The sequence below is a fragment of the Panthera pardus genome, unplaced genomic scaffold (assembly GCF_024362965.1).
Source record: "Panthera pardus isolate Hobbes unplaced genomic scaffold, ASM2436296v1 HiC_scaffold_15, whole genome shotgun sequence".
NCBI classification, from domain to species: domain Eukaryota; kingdom Metazoa; phylum Chordata; class Mammalia; order Carnivora; family Felidae; genus Panthera; species Panthera pardus.
In genome coordinates this window covers 38,895,051-38,917,110 of record NW_026526710.1, presented here as the reverse complement: position 1 = coordinate 38,917,110, position 22,060 = coordinate 38,895,051, and the positions used below count along the sequence as shown (strand labels likewise).

Genomic DNA, 22,060 nt, shown 5'->3' with positions numbered 1-22,060 from the left:
TTTAAGGACATAAAAAGGAATGGAAGGGAGAACAAGAGGAAAGCTCTAAGAAGGAAGGGAGAGGGATGGACAGATCAGCAGAGGGAGAAACAGGCTGAGGGGGAAAAGAAGGGAAAGTGAGACCCGGGAGAGGAGGAGTGCAGAGTTAGGGAAACTACTCAGGTCTCATCTGTATTCACTCTAGTTCTGGACTGGGATGTTCCTACTTCCCTCTAATGTGTCAATTAGCAGCTTTTGGAACTTAAACCCTTCTGAGACTACACAGAGTCGGACTCCCACAGGAGCTGATTAGAGAAAGTGGTTAACAACTACCATACAAGAAGTGAGCAGACACACAGCTCTGAATCCAATTGGAGGTTTCCTGCCCCCCAACGTCTCTGTTCCATGCTGAAGAACCATATGCCCCTTTGACAAATCAGCCCATTGCTCTTACACTCCGTGGGGGAAAAGCAAGCGAAACTTTTCCAGGCACTTTTAAGATGACTGCCATAGGCAGTAATGATACTTCCAATTTCCAGTTGGACAGAACCCCTTAGAACTTGCCATGTGCCTTTAAAATGATTAGCAATGGCTTAGGGACACCTCTAGATCCCTCTTGAACACAGTGAACTAGCTCCACCCCCATTGCCCCCAAGACAATCCTTCTCACTGTTCTGTTCCTGCTGCAGCGGGCCCAGCCATAGCTGGGAAGAATCCCAAACCCTTTCCGGGGCGCTCAATATACCAGTGACTTCTTTAGTCACTAGCCCTCAGAAGTTAAAAATTCTGCAAAACAGCAGATAGAGGAAAAGGAAAACTCAAATTTAAAGAAAAATCAAAAGTCCTTTGGTCAGGGGGTCGGGACCCTTTTCAGGGGCTGGGGAACCTTTGAAAGTTTCATGTCCAGGCAATGAGCTTGCTTTATCTTTCAGCCCTTCTCCGTGTCCCAGGGGGCCCCTTACCCACGCCTGCATTATTGAACATGCCAGGAAGCACCAGCATGATGTGGTTGGGCCAGTACTTGCGGTACAGCGGCATCTCATATTCTTTGACCACCAGAAGATGCAGGTGGCTGATGCCCTCCATGGCGTGAAAAAGGTTTAGGAGTCCATGCTCATGGCGACCACTGGAAGGAGTGAAAATAGGGCTCTTGACTGCATTCAAGTTCTGCTGAAAGGGGAAAAAAAAAGAAAAAAGAAAGAAAGAACCAGAGACCAAAAAGGGAAGTTAAAACCCTTAGATTGAAGAAGTTTAGAGACCCTGATCTAGTACCTTGGGCCTGTCAGTCTGAAAGCAGTGTTGGCATCCAGACACTGTCACCCACCTTGTCTGAAACCAGGGGCAGCCGCATGCTCTCCAGGTGTTTACCCTGCTTGCTGAAGACAAAATGACTCTCTTTGGATTTGGGAATGATGAAATAGAGCTGCACCTCTTCTCCCAGCATAGAGGACGAGAATGTGAATGCATGAAGGGTGGAGTCAGACATCTAGATTTGTAAAGAAGGAAGGAAGGGGATGTAAGCTCATGGTTTGCAAACTTCTCGACCACTTGTTAACATTTTTAAGAGAGGCGAAATAACCTGAACTCATACATGCCATCAGACCTGACTGTCCCTGAAATGTCGGAAGAGCTGGAAATGCAAACATTTCATCTTTTGACCTGCCATTGACCTGAGAGCCATTGACCTGAGAGCCAAGCCTCCTGCCCCTACACAGCCTCTCCACGGGTGAAGTTTCTGTTGCTTGACACTGTCTTTTGCATTCCTTATGTTCTTAGAACCACTACTCCTCAGTCTTATGCAGAGGTTAAATATTCCTGCTCGCTAAACATTTTCAAAGGTGCCCAAATATAGGGGAGATTTCCATCTGTGTGCATCAGGCTAAATGAGTATCATTTTTCTAAGTAAAATATTAGGGCTAACATCATTAAAATGCCTCCATGGTCCCATCTTTCCTGGCTACAGTGGAAGCTGAAGAAGTTTCAAAGTCATTTAGCCTAGAACTCTGGCTTCCAGGAGAGACCATCTGACTCACTGAAGCCAATTATAAATCTAACTTATTTTTAAAATTGCTAGAAAGTTGGGACACCTGGCTGGCTCAGTCAGTAGAGCATGTGACTCTTGATTTTAGGACCAGGAGTTCAAGCTGCACATTAGGTACAGAGCTTACTTAAAAAAAAAAAAGTGTTATAAAGTTCACATGCTCGCTCAGTTAACCCAGCTCAGTGAGTAATTACATAATTTATGTGCTTTACAATGCAGACAGTATTTGGCTTAATGAAAGGATAGCATCAATTTTCAGCAGCAACTAGAGTCCAGGTAGATTTCCTAAGAGTTTTAACCTAAATATTATATTTCCTAGGAAAATAGTATAATTCTTCCCTTGAATTCTGGTTCATTCTGCTTCACAAGCATTGGAATATACTAGTGAGTACAATAATCACAGAAACTATATAAACAGGATTTTTAATAAGTTATCTAGAAGCTTATGATTTGTAGACCAGGTACTTGAATCTTCTATATTCTGTAAAGCATCATGAGTGGTTTACAAATTAGCCCACCAAAAGCTTTCGGTTAACACCAAGAAAACAAATGGTACATAAAAGGTAATTTGTGTTATAAGAGCAGAATGACCAACCCAGTTTTTCAGTATATCACTTCTAGCCCCTGTGGGAAAAGGGTGGAGACCTGGTCCTTAAGAGCAGAAGCAAGTTTGGGTGAAGTCTAATCAGCATGTCCCATAGGAAGAGTTTTAGGTGTTCAGAACTAAGTCATAAAAATCAAGAAGCTAAAGTGGGAGAAAGCAACAGGGAACTTCTCCCCTACATAGGTTCTAGACCACTGTCACCTGCTGCCTTTACCATCTTGAGTGTTTACAGATGCTCTGGCCAAAAAGAAACAAAGACGGTGGGGTATTGGCTCACCTTCTGTGTTCCTTCCTCTCACTTCTCTCTAAATAAAAGATCAAATATTGACTCCTTTGTATGCCTAATGATCAAAACCACCCCACACTGGAGTAGGAATATGACTTGGTCAGTGCAAATCAGCAGACTTGTTCACAGCTCAAAGGGCACACCCTATGCATGTTAGAGGTAAGAGCACCATTCCTGGGGCGCCTGGGTGGCTCAGTCTATTAAGTTTCTGACTTTGGCTCAGGTCGAGAGGTCAAGATCTCATGGTTCGTGAGTTCGAGCCCCAGGTTGGGCTCTGCCCCTGTCTACCTGCCTCTCAAATGAAATAAAATAAACTTAAAAAAAAATCTTAAAAAAAAGAGCACCATTCTCATCAACAACCCAAAGCAGGGGGTGAAAAGAACCTTTCACCAAATATACTATAATATCCAGTTTTTTCAGGATTACAGAGAACATCCCAGGTAACCTAAACATGACACATGTAACCATTTCAATGAAGTGACCTCAGACACTAAAACTCAAGTTTCTTTCTCTCTTCCCCTCCCCCCAATCCTAATAAACCCAAAGTAATTTTAATTAATGGCTTCACACATTTTGCTCACAAATGAGTGGCTCCATCTTATAAATCAAGTACCCTCTATCTAGGGCCCGAAACTGGGAGCCGTATTTTTCATTCCATATATACAATACCATGCTGGGTAACAGGCAAGGACAGGGGGCCACACCTGTGAGGCAGAGGTGCAGTCCATGTACTGGTGACATTGCTCACAGTGGTGGAAGGTGTTGTAGGCCGCGTATTTGGTCAGCATCATGGACACGGTTCCTCGCTTCCTGGGCTCCTCAACTTTGGAATCCTTTATTGCTTCTGTGTATAAAGGGACAAAAACCTTGCCATGATGTGCATGAAGCCCCTACTCCTGGGAAGAAAGTCCCCCACTCCCTGCAGGGCTCTTCTAAGGAGTCTATAATTTATGCTCTGAAAGTCGGGTATGAAAAGTAAAAGGTGATACATATGTGTACAAGAGAAAAGCAGAGAGAATTACTTTAAACTGCGCTCAAAGATTAAACTGCCCCAGGCCTCCTGCTCTGATTTGGCCCCTTGACCTTCAGAAGAGGTGCGCCTGGCTCTGCTTGCACTGACCTTGTTTGACCCCTGCCAGCTTCTCAGTATATACCAGGCTCATCAAACTGTACTTGGGATCATGCACGCTGACGTCAAAGGGCATTTTACTGAAGCTCTCGATGTCAGGCCAGGGCTCTCCCTCTGCCTGGCTGACTCCACTGCATTCACTGTGGTCTAGGACAAGAAGAAAGAAAGTGCGCAGAGCAGGCAGGCTGACTGGCCTCCCAGCCTCCCTCCCAAGTGTCAGGAATGAGAGGTTTTATAAAACATGAACCCCCAGATGGGAGGACAGAGACATTTCTGGAAGATGACCTGCCACGTCCCAGGGCAGAGAGGCCCAGAATTATCCCTTCAGGTCCATGCTGGGAGGGACGCATGCCCTCACTGGCTCCAGCATTACCCTCTACACATCTGGTCCACAAACTCCCACACTATGACATCAACTGATTTCCCACCCCAGCCTCCCAAATTGCCTTAAAGCTTATTTAATTTTGGGTCATCTAAATTCTCCCTTACAGTTTTAGCTGTGGGGTTATAAAACACTGAAAGCCTAAGAGATTTGAGGAATGCATTGAGCAAGATACCCAGTGTCTGCTGCATATGAGAATCACCTGGAGAGCTTGTAAAAAAAAAAATCCTGTGCTTAGGTTACCACCCCCACAATCTGCTTTAGTACCCAGGCACCCATCATGGCATTTAAAGCTGCTTAGGTCACTCCAATATGCAGTCAAGTTTGACAGCTAGTAGTCCTAGATTTGAATTCAGACCGCCCCCTACTACTCCACACCTGCAGGCACCACCCTTAACTCTCAGGGACCCTGGGTTATTGCAAGAATTCCAGATGGTGCATTTAAAGTGCTCAGGCAGTGAGGGATGCCTGGGTGGCTTGGTTGGTTAAGCATCTGACTTTGGCTCAGGTGATGATCTCATGATTCGTGGGTCCATGGGTTGGAGCTCCGCATCGGGCTCTGTGCTGTCAGCACACAGACCACTTCAGATCCTGTCTCTCTCTGCCTCTCCTTTGCTCATGCTCGCTCTCTCTCTCTCAAAAATAAACATTAAAACAATTTGTTTTAAAGGGCTCAGTGGCAGGCACGTGGTGAGTGTGCAATAGAGGATTTATTGTTATTAATAAAATTTATAAGATGAAAAAGTTTAAGAATTTTCAAAGGGAGAAGATTTAAAAAATTTTTTTACTGTTTATTTTTGAGAGAAAGAGCGAGCACGAGCGGGGGAGGGGCAAAGAGAGAGGGAGACAGAATCCGAAGGAGGCTCCAGGCTCTGAGCTGTCAGCACAGAGTGCGACAGGGGCTCAAACTCATGAACCATGAAATCATCACCTGAGCCGAAGTTGGACACTCAAGTGACTGAGCCACTCAGGCGCCCCCAAAAGTTTTATTTTTTTAAAAAGCCTAAAGATTACAAGTACAGCTAATATCTTTTTAATACAATCATGTTTATTTTTTATATCACTGAGCTAAAGTTTGCATTTTATTTACAACCTAAAGCTTATTCTAGATTTTTACAAAGATGTCAGTGTGCTTCTCCAGAGCACCATCACATTCACCTGCACTAAAATGTGGTGGAAGGAATAAAGCCAGCCTGATGGCACTTCTCACTACAAAGGCCAGGCTTGCCTGTTGCACCAGCTGTGGTAGATTCCCTCACAGATCATCACACAGATTAAAGTTCAGTGTGGTGGGAGAAAATTACAGGCATCACTCTCTTGTGGAGCCCAGGGGCTTTGTGGGAAGGTTGCTGGGATGATGGGTCTCTCATTCCTGGTCTGCCTAGTTCTGCCTTTGCCCTCCTGGTCCCAGCCCCCCTCCAGGCAGCTATGAATGTTTCCGGGCCAACTTGGAGCTCTGGGTCCCCTCTTTGGTGGGCCTAGCGTCAGCTCAAGTGGGGACACAAACAAGGAGATGTGGGTGGGAAGATGGGATTGTGTGTATGTCTGGAATCATGAATATGACCTGGTAAGGAGTGGAAATAGGGCTGAAGGTGATAATAAAATGATTCAATACAGCTGATCTTGGCTAGTCTTGCTCTAGACTGAGCTAGTCTTTTGGACTTATCATAGAACAGGTCCAACTACTTAGGAAAAGCAAGTGGGGTGAGATCTGAGGGCCAGTCTGACAGAAGATGCCAAGGCCCTTCCCTTTTCTGGACTCCTCTTTGAGGGGCTTAGAAGAGCTTCTACCTGATTACCACTACTCCCCTGCCTCCATGGGTCTCTTCCAGCACAGGTGAATGCTCCAAGATGTGAAGCCACAGTTCGGAGGCCACATTGTGCTTAGCTATAGAGCTAAAGCTGGCTGATTCCTGCTCATGTTCTCTTTCTGGCCCTGCTGATCGGACTACAGTGGAACCCTCCCACAGGTGACAGCTGGGGGAAAGGGTTGGATACAGGAGGAGGAGGAGGGCAGAAGACAGTCTCTTTGAAAACCAGTCCCCACAACCCTGTCAAGCACTAGCTTCTGCATGTTACTGAATGTGAAGGGCTTTGGTTATGGCTCCAGGTTTCTGTTCTGCATGAGGTTTTAATTTCATTATAGTAATCCATACACCTTAGCTCACAGCCTGCAGTTAAAATAGAAGATACTTTCTGGGGCTCCTGGGTGGCTCAGTAAGTTAAGCATGGGACTGTATTTCAGCTCAGGTCATGATGTTACAGTTGGTGAGTTCAAGCCCTGCACTGGGCTCTGTGCTGACAGCAAGGAGCCTGCTTGGGTTTCTTTCTCTCTCTCTCTCTCTCCCTCCCTCCCTCCCCTGCTCTCTCTCGCTCTCATCTCAAATAAAAACTTAAAAAAAAAAAAAAAAGAGTAAGATACTTTTTGACTAGCTAGCAAAGGCCTAGTATCCAGAATATCAAAACTCAGTGTCAGTGTGTCTTCTACCTGGGCCCCCCACTCCTCCCCGGCAATGCCGGGGTTCGGAACTCACCCGCGTTGATCTCTCCCTCATCATACACATCCACCTCCAGGAGCCTGATGAGCATGCGGAAGAGGATCCTAAGGAACTGCAAATAGGAGCCCGTCTTTCCCACCTGGAGGAAGTATTTTTAATTGGGGAGGGGAAGAGAGGGAAGAGAGATGAGATTTCACACCTGGGCTCTTGGATGTCTCCTGCCCCTGAGAGGCCTGAGTGAGGGCCTCATCGCTCTGGGTCACCCTCAGCCCACCCTGAGGGCCCCCCCCCCACCAGCTCCCTTCCTTCTTGCCACCCGGGGCCTACCTGGGGGGGCCCAGTCAGCAGCAGCCGCCGAGGGTGGCAGGCGCGGGCGCCGGAGGCGGGGTCTGGCTGGTTGCTGAAGTCGGCGTGGTGCTGACGAGCCGAGGTCCACTGCCGGTAGTAGAGAGACTGCTCCTCGCTGCTCATGTCCTTGTGTAGCAGCGGCCGGAGGGAGCTCACCCAGGCCACGTCGGCGTGTGGCAGCAGCGAGGAGGACGCGGGCGGCTTGCCTCCCCGCTGGGAGCCCAGCAGGCTATAGGCCGCTTTCGATAAGATCACGATGGGGGGCAGGGCTGCATGCAGGCCCCTACAGCCTTGGGGCAGCTGCCCGGGCCACGACAGGGCCCGGGGTCCCGAGGAGGAGGAGGAGGACGACGACGGCTTGGAGGTGGTGCTGCTGGCCATCTGGGGGCCCAGGGAATCACACTCCTGCTTCAGGGTCTCCCCGGCTCCCCCTGGGCCTGCGGAGACCCCTTCATCCAGGCCCATGCTGTTGGCCGGGCTCTGGAAGCTGGGGGTCAGCGACAGCTTCTGGGACCTATCAGCCGCGCTGGAAGAGCTCACCCCGTTCTCCATGATGGAGCCTGAAAGAGGACAACCCACCCGTGGCCATCAGCAGGACTCGGCTATTTATTCCCTGGCCCCCTCTCTGCAAGGAGCCAGGCTGGACTGCCTTGTCTCCATGAGGGGTATTCCCTCTCCTGGCGCCCCGGGGGGTAACTATACCTCCTTGTCCTTTTCTAATTCCTACCCCCAGCTTTGTAAAGCGTGTGATGTTATGAAACTCTCCTCTGTTACTTCGTTTGGTGATGTGGTCTGATTCATTCCAGATTCTGGACCAATACAAGCTCCCCAGCCAAGTCCTTCCTACTCCAGGGCACTTCCCTCCTCCTGGGGTCCAAGGGCCTCACACTTCTAGTTGTGGAGAAGTTCCCCAGGGGGTAGCCACTTCCATGGATGCCCAAACCAGTGTGGGGAACCGGCTCCATGTGGTGAGGATGGAAGGCATAATCTATGTTCAGTGAGGTCTTGCTTTCCCCCAGAGGTCCCTGTGGATTTGGCCAATTCAAATATGTTTTCCCCTCTGATAGGTCCCACTCTTTGGTTTGTGGACACATTCAGGACTGAAAGCCCTCTCTGACCTGGGGTTGGTGCTCCCCGGCATGTAGGTCTTATCCCAACCTCAGGAGATCCTAGAGGAATAGCCAGTAACCGGAGGTCATTGCAACCAAGTCACTCCACTTGCTCATCTGACTTTCGTGTCTTTCCGTCTTGTCTGAGAGCTTACCTTTCCCCCCATGTCCCTGACCTTTACAGCCTGCACACTTGGGGCAGTGAGCCTCCCCAAGGACCCCTAGAGTCCACCTAAGGCTGAGGGATGTGTGCTCAGTGGTGGGAGCATAGCCCTTTGCTCAGGTTGTCTTCAAAGGGAGGGAAACTCTAAGCAGCAGAAGGCAAGCCATTACCTTTGTGGTTAATGAGAGCAAGGCCAAGAATATGTGAGCCTTCTGGGGCAGCTCTGCAAGTGCAGGGAATGGAGGCATCTGATTATTTTATTTTTATTTAATTTTTTTCAAAAATGCTTTATTTATTTTGAGAGAAAGAGAGGGAGACACAATCTGAAACAGGCTCCAGGCTCTGAGCTGTCAGCACAGAACCCGACGAGGGGCTCGACCTCAGGAATGGCAAGATCATGACCTGAGCCAAAGTCAGATGCTTAACCAGCTGAGCCACCCAGGTGCTCCAGGAGGAGTCTGATTAAAGAGCCATGATGGGGCACCTGGGTGGCTCAGTCGGTTAAATGTCCGACTTCAGCTCAGGGCATGATCTCACAGTTCATGGGTTCAAGCCCCGCGTCAGGCTCTGTGCTGATAGCTCAGAGCCTGGGGCCTTCTTTGGATTCTGTGTCTCCCTCTCTCTCTCTGCCCCTTCCCCACTCATACTCTGCCTCTCTCTCTCTCTCTCTCAAAAGTAAACAAAACATTTTTAAAAAATTAAAAAAAAAAAGAGCCATGAGAAGAACATAAACACCCCCTTGCCTCCCTGTCACTGATGCTGCTATCTACAAACTTTCAAATGTGCTATTTCCCCTTCTCTTCTGTTACTCTTTACTATTCCCTAAACCTGTTGGCTTTATTCTGAACTGGTCTTAGAGGAGCCTGGAGGGGGAGCCTGGAGGGGGAGCCTGGAGCGGTGAGGTGAGCGAAGGTGCAGTCCTGACCCCTGGCTGAGGCAAGCAGCTCATGCTTTTCCAGGCTGAGGGTCCCTCTCAAGACACAAAGCCCCGTAGATGACTGCCTCTTTGACTCCCACAGTCATCCAACAGCAGCTGCCAGAATGAACAGACACACTCATGCTGCTTTTGACATGAAGTCGTGTGTGTGTGTGTGTGTGTGTTTGCATGCGTGTGTCATGGTGATGGAAGAGAGGAGATGTGGGAAAGAGGAATGTTCATGGTGGTCTTCTCTGGTAGAGAGGGGTTTTCATTTTCATTTTTTTAAAAAATGTTTATTTATTTTTGAGAGAGAGAGAGTGACAGGGTGCAAGTGGGGAAGGGACAGAGAGAGAGGGAGACACAGAATCTGAAGCAGGCTCCAGGCTCCAAGCTGTCAGTACCGAGCCCGACATGGGGCTTGAAGTCACAGGCTATGAGATCATGACCTGAGCGGAAGTTGGATGCTTAACTGACTGAGCCACCCAGGGGCCCCAATTTATTTATTTTTTTAAGTAATTTCTACCCCCAACATGGGGCTCAAACTCATGACCCCCAGATCAAGAGTCACATGCTGTACTGACTGAGCCAGCCAGGCACCCCAGAGTTTTCATTTTTAATGTCCTCTTTATCCTTTGTTACATTCCCCAAGTTTTTTTTCTTTTTTTACATCCTGCACGTTTTCTATATGGAGTTTTATTACTCTCTCAATCTGAAGAAAATGGAAATAGTGCTGCATTTGCTGTAATACAGTTTCTCAGAAGAAAATTCATGCCAGGCACTGCCACAGGCCATACAGTAATGCTCTGAAAGGGGATGGCGGGCTGCATGGTGGGTCTGCACAGGCAGTGGTCCCAGAGTATACAAACATTTGCCGTTAACTACTTACAAAAGTCATTCACTCATTCCTTCATTCAAACAGGTAAGCACTGTGCCAGGTACTGAGCCAATTAACACAAACTTACAGCTTTCAGATCTAGAAGGAAATGAGGGCTTTTGTGCAAATACCAGATGTATATTATCCTTGAGGTGATAAAGGGTAGAAAAGACTAGGGAAAGTGGTATAATAACATTTATTATACTTTGCTTATTACCAAGCTCTTCATTAAATGTTTACCCAGAGGAGAATTCTGTGACTGCTTTCAGTAGTTATGTTTTCCAAGTATCTTTGGATTGGGAACTGAGGTCTGGACAGGTTGCCCGAGTCCCTGAAGGCTCCTCTGACAGCCTTGAGAGGTGTGAGGGAGTAAATGCCTCTGCCTCCCCTATGTCTGTCCGCCTCCTCACTCCCATCCCTCACCCCTTGAGAGAGAAAAGGAAGCACTAACCTGAGGTTCCAGTGACAGCACTACTGTTGCTCTGTGGCCTCTCCAGGTCGATCAGCAGCTCATCAGAGTCATTCTCGCTGGTGGTAGCTCTCTCCTGCTCCTTCCCACTAAGGTCCAGGGCAACAGCAGGCCCTCGGATGACCTCTTTGGAGACATAGCAGCAGGCCAGACCCACCTCCTGCTCCAAGGCTGTGCGAGTTAAATAGCTTGAGTCGATGAGCCGGAGGTCACAGTACTTCAAAGACCTACACAAAAGTAATGATGTTTTGGGTGAGTCCATCTGGCCTTGGTTTCAATCTCAGCTTTGTCACCTCCTAGCTGTTATGACCTCACAGCAGCCACTTCATTTTCTCCAAGTATAAAATAGAATAACAGTATTTGGCTCATATGGTTATTGTAAGGAATGAATGGATGGCACAGGTAAGGCATTTATAGAAATGCCTGACACACAGTGAGCATTCAACTCATGCTGTTATTATTGTTGTTGCTGCCTTCCTGTCTGCAGGCCCTGGATTCTTAAAGGGGTTGGGAACAGCAGATTAAGAGACACTTCATCCAAATTAAAAAAATCCTGTTTTGGGGCACATGCTTTTCCTCTCTGCCTCTCTGCTTTGATGCATAAACACTTCTCACTGTGGCTATCTTCCATTCCCAAATTGCTAGGCAATCTCTGGAAAGTCAAAATAGTCAAGGCAGGCTATATCTCTGAGGAAAATTATTCTCTTCCCCCTTGCTAAATGAATGAAATGGTTAAGCGTCAGCCAAGTTTTAACCGTCAGCTTAGCTGGATAACTAAGGAAAAATGAGAAATAATTATTCATAATGTACCTGGGAAAGGTTTCTCCAAGAGGATCTTTGCCAGTTAGTATCACAATACAAGGCAGACCTTCTAAATCTTGGTATGTCCGAGGGGTCCACTCTTCTGGTTCATTTCCTCTCCAGGTCTGTAGAAAGGGACCCATATGATAAAATTAAAACCTCTTGTTTAAGTTTCCACCTCTTAAAAGATTTCTAGGTCCACATTCTATATGCATTTGTGGTTTCAAATGACTTCCGGGGTGTGTGTGTGTGTGTATCATATATGTGTGTGTATACTAAATTGCTACTACAAATTGGCATAATGAAGCACTCTAGAAGAATGTGGCCTTTAGTTTTATCTCAGTAGGATAAAACAGAAGATCTTGGTATACATCATGCATTAGCCACACAAATCAAAGAAACATACAATGAAATACCCTGCCAGTGATGCAAACTTTACAGAAACCCTGGTTAAATTACCTGCCTCAAGACTTATAAATATATTTTCTTCATATAATGGACAGACTCTCGGGGCTGATTAACTGAAAAAGACAGTTTCAATTATGACTGACTAATAAAAGCATCTCAACTCTATGAAAACAGATATTCACCAGAAAATCATCAAGTTAGCTACCCTTGATGGTTATTCCCTCCCCCCTCCCCCATACTGACTGTCAAAATAAGTGGCAAATAATAATTGGCTTGGGGCTCTTAGAAGTCTCTCTCAAGAAGGCTAAAAATATAACCAAATCTAGACCAATTAAAAAAAAACAACGCTGACCCTTACTTAGAAGAGGAATGCAATTAGTTTTATGGTTCCAGAAATAATCTATTAATCATCAACTTCTGATACAGATTAACATATACACATATATACACATGTATATATATATCTTTAGTAAATGGAATGTCAATCAGTGGGAAGAAAAAAATCCCACCAACTTGAAAGATGTTCAAAAGTGAAAAGATCTTATAGATTTTTATTTTAGAGCAGAAGGAAAACAGACTATCTCTTAAGTAGATAAGATGGTTTCTACTACTTTTATGAAGTATCTAGTATCTATGCTTCATAACAGCTTTCTAGCAGGAATTATAGGAAATAGATTGACATTTCTGATAATGCTTTAGGGAACAAAGAGTAAGAAGTGAGGTGATTAAGTAATGCACACAATTTATTTTAAAAATAGGCTGGTACTTCCTTTGCCAAACACAAAAAGAGATAAAAAGAAATTTAATATGCAAGACATAATGTAATAGGGTTTGATTAATGATTTGTTGATGTCTAGATAAAACAGTCTTTAGAAATAAATATACCCACAATTATTCAAATAAAGTATATATAATTTGTAAACCGAGAGGCATTCTGACCTTGTTGCCCAGTCTTTTATCATATATTTGCATACCAGGGGGAAATCAATGGACCTACATAGATTTACAAGTTTGAGAGACTCTTCTTGTCTTAGAAAAACCAATCTATCAAAAATATATATATTTAAAAAATATTCATTTTTGAGAGAGCAAGCATGAGCGGGGGAGGGGCAGAGAGAGAGATTGGGACAGAAGAGCCAAAGCGAGCTCTGTGCTGATAGCAAGCAGCAAGCCTGATGACAGGCTCAAACTCATGAACCATGAGATAGTGACTTGAGCCGAAGTCAGATGCTAAACTGACTAAGCCACCCAGGCCCCCTATCAAAAATATTTTTTTTAACATTAAAAGAAAGGTATCTACAAGAATTCAGTTTTATATACACTGTCATGTCAAAATGAATAATAACATTATCTAATTTAAAATAAACAATTTTGGGAATAGGAATCATTTTACTTATAACCCTCGCATTGGACTCATGATGTTCCTGACACTGAGGTTCTCCCTGAATGGATTTTCCTCCCAGAAACCATCCAGAGGTCATGGTTCCATCAACAATGAGGTCAAGTTATAATGATGGGATAAGGGATGTTTTACTCTACAAAAGGTTTATTTTCAAAAGATTATTAAAGAAATCTCATTTTTACTCTTGACCAATCAGAGCTAGCCAAACCACTACAACATGCTTTTCTGTCCCTCTGCTATTTCTGATGAATAATGGTCACAGTTCTTGGATGGAACATTTATTTATTTATACTGTTTTTCATTTTCTTTATTTTAGAGAGAGAGAGAGCAGGAGTGGGGGGTGGGGAAGCAGAGGGAGAGAGAATCTTAAGCATGCTCCACGAACGTGGAACCTGACATGGGGCTCGATTCCACGACCCTGGGATTGTGACCTGAGCCAGAATCAAGAGTCGGCTGCTCAACCGACTGAGCCACCCAGGCACCTCTTCACTGCAGAGCATTTAATACAAACACAAAAGACTGGGTGGGCACTGAGTTCCAAGGAAAAAATGGGGCTCAAGGCTAAAGAAATCTGATGAAAGCTTCACAAGCCTTCTGGAGAAACTGGCTTATTTAGATTTAAGCCTTGTATCCTTTCAAAATGCTTATCATACTTGTAAGTTAGTCATAATACCTAACAGGATAATTAGAGGGAAGCACAGAAATAAGGCCATCCAATTGGAGAAGAAGCAGAGGATGTTACTCAAGGCTACAGATAAAAGGCACACCCAGCAACCCATGCCAACCCAACAATGGTAAGGGAGGTTGGTGAGTTAGAAATAAATGTGTGAAGCAGAAATCACCTGGCAAGTGGCAGTTTTGCTTAGGATATGAACATTTCAATAGGAGTGCATATTTTCACTTCCACACAAAGAGAGAGTATAAACAGGATGCATTGATGTAGTCCAGCAGTTTTGAGAATACAAAAATCTCTTTTGTGTGGTTGGTGACTGGCAGCTACTCATACAAATTGAGATATAACTTCTCTGAGTATTACTTGGGCCCCCCCTTAATGTATGGCATGCTCTCAGAACAGCGCTCGCAAAACAGCTGCTGTCTAAAAGCCCCAAAGGTAATTCTGATTGCTAGCAGCCAGTTAGGCCTCTTGACATTGGGGTTGTGAGTTCAAGCCCTACATTGGGCATAGAGATTACTTAAGGAAATAGGAAAGGAAAGGGAAGGGAAGGGAAGGGAAGGGAAGGGAAGGGAAGGGAAGGGAAGGGAAGGGAAGGGAAGGGAGGGAAGGGAAGGGAAGGGAAGGGAAGGGAAGGGAAGGAAGGGAAGGAAGGGAAGGGAAGGGAAGGGAAGGGAAGGGAAGGGAAGGGAAGGGAAGGGAAGGGAAGGGAAGGGAAGGGAAGGGAAGGAAAGGAAAGGAAAGGAAAGGAAAGGAAAGGAAAGGAAAAGGAAAAGGAAAAGGAAAAGGAAAAGAAAGGAACCTGAGGTCTTGATTGTGGTTTTCAAATTATGACCCAGAGGGGCGAATTATTTAGGACCTGCTGATGTATACTGACTTAGTAATTGGCATTTCTGAAGACTGAACAAATGACCTAGACTATAAATAGCTATACTTGATCGGTGTCATGGAGGCCCAGAGAAGATTCTGCAGCCTCACATCCTTTTCAACCATCTCCCTGCAATAGGTTTGTGAGGCTTCACACAGTGGCACTGATTATTTGCCTTTCCAGATTTTCCAATCATTAATATCATTCAAATTGTTTCAAGACATATGTCTCAATGCATTATACTGTAAGAAGAGTTCAGGACTCTCATTTGTTATCCATCCTAGAAATTCCATAGTTATGTGGTCTATAATCATCACTTAAAATTGTGAACACTAGGGGTGCCTGGGTGGCTCAGTTGGTTAAGCATCCAACTTTGGCTCAGGTCATGATCTCACGGTTCGTGAGTTCAAGCCCCGCATCAGGCTCTGTGTTGACAGCTCAGAGCCTGGAGCCTACTTTGGATTCTGTGTCTCCCTCTCTCTCTACTCCTCCCCATCTCTCTTTCTCTCTCTCAAAAATAAATAAATATTAAAAAAATAAAAAATAAAATAAAATTGTGAACACTGGGGTGCCTGGACGGTTCAGTTGGTTAAGCGTCCAACTTTGGCTCAGGTCATGATCTCCTGGTCTGTGGGTTCGAGCCCCACATCAGGCTTAGGTCATGATCTCACAGCTCATGAGCTCAAGCCCCTGTGCTGACAGCTCAGAGACCCTGGAACCTGCTTCGGATTCTGTGTCCCTGCTTCTCGCTCTGCTCCTCCCCAACTCATGCTCTGTCTCACTCTGTCCCTCAAAAATAAATATTAAAAAAGTTGTGAACATTATATCAACATATGAAATATAAATTTTGTTATAATTTCCATTAAATAAAGGGTTTCTATTTTTAGATTTATTTGTTCTAGTTGCTTATCAAGCTAATACAAGATATTTTGTTTGCATTTTGGATTATTCGATTTAGGTTAACTAATAGAATACAATAAAAGGTTTACATTTGCAAAATGCTTTATTTTTTTCATTTCAATTTTAATTAATTAATTTTTTTAGAGAGAGAGAGAGCATGCACAAGAGCAGGAGAGGGGTAGAAGGAGAGAGACAGAGAAAGAGAGAGAATCCCAAGCAGTCTCCATGCTCAGCACAGAGCCTGATGTGGGGCTTGATCCCATGACCCTGGGATCAAGACTTGAGCATAAATCAAGAGTCGGACACTCAACCAAGTGAACCATCCAGGTGCGCCGCAAAATGCTTTATGAACACGAAATAATATCTTCAAATTAGAGTTCCTGGAGATCATACAATCCAACTCTCTCATTTTGCAGATGAGAAACTGAAGCCCAGGATGAAAATGAAAATTCCCCAAGACTATGTGCTTTCTTTTCATCAAATTTGTGCCAAACTGAATTTTTCTTAACCCGACTTAGCTCAGGTTTTAGTGTGCAGGGTACACATACCATGCCAGTCTAACTCAGACATACAGTACACTTAGCTTTGTGTCATACGTAGATAGATATGCCGTTGTTTTATTAAATGCTTCCTAATAGCTAGAACACATTGGATTATAAAGGTCCCCAGAAAAACCTGAGCAGGGCATAAAGGAGGGAGTTAGGTTAGTTGATTTAGGAATTCTGGCCCACCCCCTCCATGCCTAACAGGAGGGTTTAGGAGAAGTAGTCAGTCCTGCTGCCATGCGAGGGGAGGGGGCTGTGCTCATGCACTAAGCCCTCTGTAGTAGGCTTAGAGAAGTCAGACCAGCAAGCCTCAGGGCTGCGTCAAAGCAAGTTCAATGAAACAACAAACTGTTGAAGAATCCACATGCAAGAGGGTGGGGAATAGCTCTATATGAGTACTAAAGATAAAACAAAATACTTTACCGACTCTAGACCTGAGATGACAGGCTAGGTAGACAGAAAAGAATTAGTGAATTGATGGTACCCACAGAGGACTGAGAGAACAACTTACCTTTTTTTTCTGAGAAAACAGATGGCCGTGTGCTAGATGCATCTTGAACAAGGTCAATAAACATGGGGTCAAATTGGGTCATCTCATTTTTGCACCTGCAGTTGGAGAGCATGGAAGACCAACTGCATGCACATGATAAAAAGGGGGCTTGACAGAATCTTAATAAACTGGCTTCCCAATTCGGGAAGTGAACATGTCCCTTTGTTTAGTCTTAACATTGTCATGAAGATCAAACCAACACATGTGCAAAACTCTATTAAACTCAGGCCTCTGAGCCACCTATGTGGGATTTGTAGAAAACAGAAAAAAATGGTATTTCAAAGGAGAGATGTCTGACCATTGCTGACCTTTAATCGTGCCACAAAGTGAGTTGCAACACTGAGTTCAGAGGCAGGGTTCCCAAGGATGATCTCAAAGCGGTACTGCAGCCCCAGCTTGTCGCGCACCTCCTGCAGCCGCTCCTTGGCTAACATCGCCAGCTGCACAGAGGGCACCCTGATAATGAGCATGTGTCCCCGCCCACTTCTGGTTTTTCCTGGGGAGCTGATGAGGTCATCCATAATGCTGAGTGTTTCTGGTGTGCTGTGGTCTCGGAGTGACGCCATGGTGGTGAGGGCCATCAGAGCCTCTGAGTACTGCTGGATGAGAAGGTAGCAGCGGACGACCATGCTGTGTAGCCTGGGGTACCTTCAACAGAACACAGGGAGCTCGCACTCAGGCAGCAGGACCAGCTGGGACAGCAAGGTCTTTGTGGGAGAAATACAGGCTAAGCATGGTGGGAAGGGGTTACTGGTCAATGGAAGGCTTGAGCTCTAGCATGACCTTGGAACCCACATCACTAGAAGGAAAAGCTGAGCTTTCAACGCCTGTGAATCAGAACCCGTTGGGATAGGCAAAGCAAGCTAAAGAGGCTTCGGGATGGTCTAGCAACCCCTAGCTTCCCTCAGTGTGGTCTATGGACCAGCAGCAGCATCCAGTGGCAGTATCACCTGGGAGTTTGTTAGAAATGCCAAATTCCCCCACCCCAGATATCTGAATCAGAACTCACATCCTGACAAGATCCCCAGGTAGTTTATATACACATTAAATTTTGAGAAGCACTGGTCTTGTCAGGTTAATTGTTGACACAGTCATAATGGATCATTCCTGGATCCTAACCTCTTGGTGGCACTGAGTTAGCATGGTGGTATTGTCAGCTTATTTCTCTGATACTTGACTACAGTAAAGAAAATTGAGACATTAGTATGTTTGAAAAATATCAGACATACAAATAATAATTATTACTAATAATTACTAATTTCAGGGTAGCCACTCCACAGACAGCAGTTTATCTTCCAATAAAGAAGACAACTGTATCTTCCCATAAAGTGTACCTTGGTGCTGGAGAAAACTTGGAGCTGAGTGGGGAAATAGCATCCCCTAGTGGTGAAGCCTCCTATCACCTGAGCACTGCTTAGTCAAGGGGGCCTGGCAAATAGGGGTGTCCTTGAATCATCCCAATACCCATTGGTACCCCACCCCACCCTGCCTGGACTGCCAAGTAAGAGGGTCACTTTGTTCAAATTGGAACTTTTTACAATTACAGAGCAGGCAGAAAATCAATCTCTCATTTGTGTGTTACTCCTCAGAAAGCCAGGCCTGCTGGCAGTTAAGTACAAATGGACAAAGAGGACCCCCTTGCAGGCATGAAGAGGTGCTGGTCAAGAAAGGAGGTGCTAGCGAAATGAGGATGAGCCTGTGAACTTGCTTTCTGGTCGCCAGCTGGCAGCACATGCAGCTGGGTAGGCCATGGGGTGGTTTGCCTTTGTTCCACGTTATAATTCTATTTAAAGTAAGACAAGTGGTCTGCCAGGCGTGCACAGAAAAACCCAGGGTCAAATACCAATTAGGGTCATCAAATGAATAGCGTGGTTTTGAAGTGCTTTAGAGCTGGAGAGGACCGTGGATGGCCTGGTTTTGACCACTCCCCTTTCTACCAGAAGGAGGATGAGTTAAAAGGATAAGAGAAACCTGGCTACTTGCCCAAGATCATGCAACTGGTCAGGGACAGAGCTGTGTCTAGATTCATTCCGGTCTCTGACAACATTTCCTTACATTGCAAGGATTTGGTAGATTGGGGAAAAGGGAAGAAATCCTTCAGTTTACTCAATGCTGGGCAAGTTCTTCAAACACTCAATAAACTATAGCTAGTATTAGTTTGAGTGACTGGGTTGGAAGAAGTGAGCACACAAGATCCATGTTTAAAGCTTAATGTTTTTTGATGGGCCAGGTAGGAAAGCCAAAGTTAGAATACATGGTAACTTTGATCTATAGGCATTTAGATCTCATACTCTGAAAGAAGTATGAATTTAGAAGTGAATAGTCTTCACAAGCTGTTATGTTTGCACTGAACTGTAATTGTTGTTTTGTAAGTATTACCAAGGTTGTAAGAGAAGTTGACAGGATTGACTCTGAATGATGTTACCAGAATGGAGGGTACGTTCCAAGCTGGTAGATGAAGCCAGTGGGTGGGAAACACTTAAAAGGGAGACTCATGGGATGATTCTGGAAAGTAAGATCACATGTGCTGTGGAAGGATTAATGTCACAGAGTCGGTTAAGTCTTCTTAAATCCCACAGCTGCAAAAACATAAAATCCTACTCCAAGGCTGTTCCTTTTCTTGACACAGTATAATAACTCTCTGGATAGGATGTATCTCCCTGTCCTCATTTTTAATCTTTCTTTTTTCTTAGCAAAGTTATAGGGCAGGTTGTTAAATAGGTGGCTTATGATCAACTGGGGCCAGTTTGAAGAATGAAAGCTACTGAAAATTAGAATGTGCCTCATCAAAAAGAGTCCAACTGCCCCCATCACTGGAAGGTCAGACAGACTATTGCAGCGGAGGGCAGGGAGGGCCGTGTATTAGGTTACGTAAATTCTAATGCCTCTGTGATGCTTCAAGTCTATGATCCAAAATCAGAGAGAAAAAAATAGGAAAACTCTTTACTCTTCTGGAGTTTGACCTGGACTTGGGGAATAAAAAGAAAGCAGAAGAGACAGAAAAGTCATGATCTTTAACTCCCAAGGTCAGGGACTAAAGGAGACACCCTTGGAACTGAACTCACTTTAATGATCTAATTGCTCCTAATTTTCTCCAGTCTATACTCCCACTCTCATAGTAAAGTTCAGTTTTTACTGAGTCATCTAAGGGTACTTGCCTGTGTGAGTAGAGGAGGAAAGAGGGGAAAATGAAAAAGTGTAGGGTATACGGTGGGGGAGGCCACACCTCAGAGGAACTGGTCTTTAATTAGTAAATCCCTCTGCCCATCTAATCCCCTGGTAGTCGTATGCTTGGGAGATGACTCAGAGCATGAAAAGTGGAGCATGATAAGTCCCACTTTGGGTTGCTAGTTTCCTTTGTTAGTCTTGGATGATCACAGAAAACCTATGTGAGTAAAAGGTCATCTTAGGAGATGTTATTTTTATTCTGCCTTTGCATGGGATCTGCACAGCCGGTGCTCCACCAAACTTCCTGTGACAGTGACATAAGAGACTTTCGGCTATTTTAGATACACAAGTATGGCTAAAGTAAAAGTTGAAGGTCCTTACTTACCTTTCCAAGAGCGTGTTCACCATTTTTTCAAAAGTCTCATCACATCTCAAAAGTGGACTTGTGATTCCCCACTGTAGAGACTTACTGTATTCATTCAGGCCGAAGTACAACTTCTCCTCACAGCTCATGTCCTCCTGATTCAAAACAGAGCAAAATCCAGTGAGGAGAGAATACAATGTGTCTTGTTTCCTAGGGATGAGGAGAAATCCCTGCAATATATTATTTCCTGGAAGGTTAAAAAAATTGTGAACAAGTGATACTATATCAAACTAAAAAGCTTCTGCACAGCAAAAGAAGCCTCAACAAAATGAAAAGGCAACCTATAGTATAGTTGAAATATTTACAAATCATATATCTGATAAGGGGTTATATCCAAAATATATTTTAAAAACTCACATAACTCAATAGCAAAAAACCCAAACAATCCAATTTAAAGACAGGCAGAGGAACTGAATAGACATTTTTCTAAAGAAGACATGCCCATGGTCAGTAGGTACATGAATAGGTGCTCAACACCGCTAATCATCAGGGCAATGCAAATCAGAATGAGGATCTAATGTATAACAACTTGGTGACCACTGTAGTGAAATATCACCTCACACCTGTTCATTTTTTTTTTTTTAAGTAAGTGCTAGGCCCTATGTGGGGCTTGAACTCATGACCCCAAGATCAGGAGTCTCTTGCTCTACTGACTGACTGAGCCAGCCAAGCACCCCACCTCATACCTGTTGGAATAGTTGTTTATCAAGAGGAAAAAAGATAACAAATGTTGACAAGGGTGTGGAGGAAAGCAAACGCTCATGCTTTGTTGGTGGGAGTATAAGTTGGTACAGCCACCATGGGAAACAATATGGAGGTTCCTCAAATAAATTAAAAATTGAATCATTGATCAATAAATATCCACTTCTGGGTATTTACCCAAAGAAAATGAAAATAGGATATAGAAAAGATATATGCACTCCCATGTTCATTATTCACAATAGCCAGGATATGGAAGCAACTAAGTGTCTGTCAATGGATAAATGGATAAAAAAGATACAGTACGTATATGTATATGTCCACACAATGGAATATTATTCAGTCATGAGAAAGAAGGAAATCCTGACATTTGTAACAAATAGACCTTGAGAGCATAATGCTAAGTGAAATAAGTTAGAGAAAGACAAACACTGCATGGTTTCACTCAGATAAAGGATCTTAAAAAAAAAAAAAGTCAAACTCATTAAAGCAGAGAGTAGAATAGTGGTTGCCATGGGTGGGGGGGGGCAGGGGGTAGGTGGGGGAAATAGGAAGAGGTTGGTAAAAGGGGTATAAACTTTTAGCTATAAAATGAATAAGGTCTGAGGGTCTAATGTATAATATAGTGACTATAGTTGTTAACACTATAATATATAATTGACATTTGCTAAGAGAGTAGAAATTAAATGTTCTTACTAAAAAGTACACATATATTTATATGTATATATAAATATGTGAGATGATGGATGTATTAATTAACTAGAAGGGAGGAGTCCTTTCACAATGTATGTGTATATGTATATCAAATCATCACAATGTAC

At 44.5% G+C, this 22,060-nt stretch overlaps 1 protein-coding gene across 9 annotated transcripts in view; it reads right to left on the bottom strand.

The window, feature by feature from the left end:
- Positions 1-22,060, bottom strand: part of GREB1L (GREB1 like retinoic acid receptor coactivator) — a 278,957-nt gene that overhangs the window by 14,826 nt on the left and 242,071 nt on the right. For 7 of the 9 annotated variants that reach the window (XM_053902487.1, XM_053902486.1, XM_053902489.1 and 4 more), the window contains 10 exons: positions 20,502-20,635; positions 17,257-17,596; positions 11,612-11,727; positions 10,784-11,028; positions 7,247-7,827; positions 6,956-7,058; positions 4,031-4,186; positions 3,615-3,754; positions 1,304-1,465; positions 942-1,149 (listed from right to left, as the gene is read on the bottom strand). In XM_053902487.1, the coding sequence (XP_053758462.1) occupies positions 942-1,149; positions 1,304-1,465; positions 3,615-3,754; positions 4,031-4,186; positions 6,956-7,058; positions 7,247-7,827; positions 10,784-11,028; positions 11,612-11,727; positions 17,257-17,596; positions 20,502-20,635 (2,185 nt within the window). The remainder of the gene's footprint in view (positions 1-941; positions 1,150-1,303; positions 1,466-3,614; positions 3,755-4,030; positions 4,187-6,955; positions 7,059-7,246; positions 7,828-10,783; positions 11,029-11,611; positions 11,728-17,256; positions 17,597-20,501; positions 20,636-22,060) is intronic. The other 2 variants (XM_053902488.1, XM_053902490.1) reach the window with 1 other exon arrangement.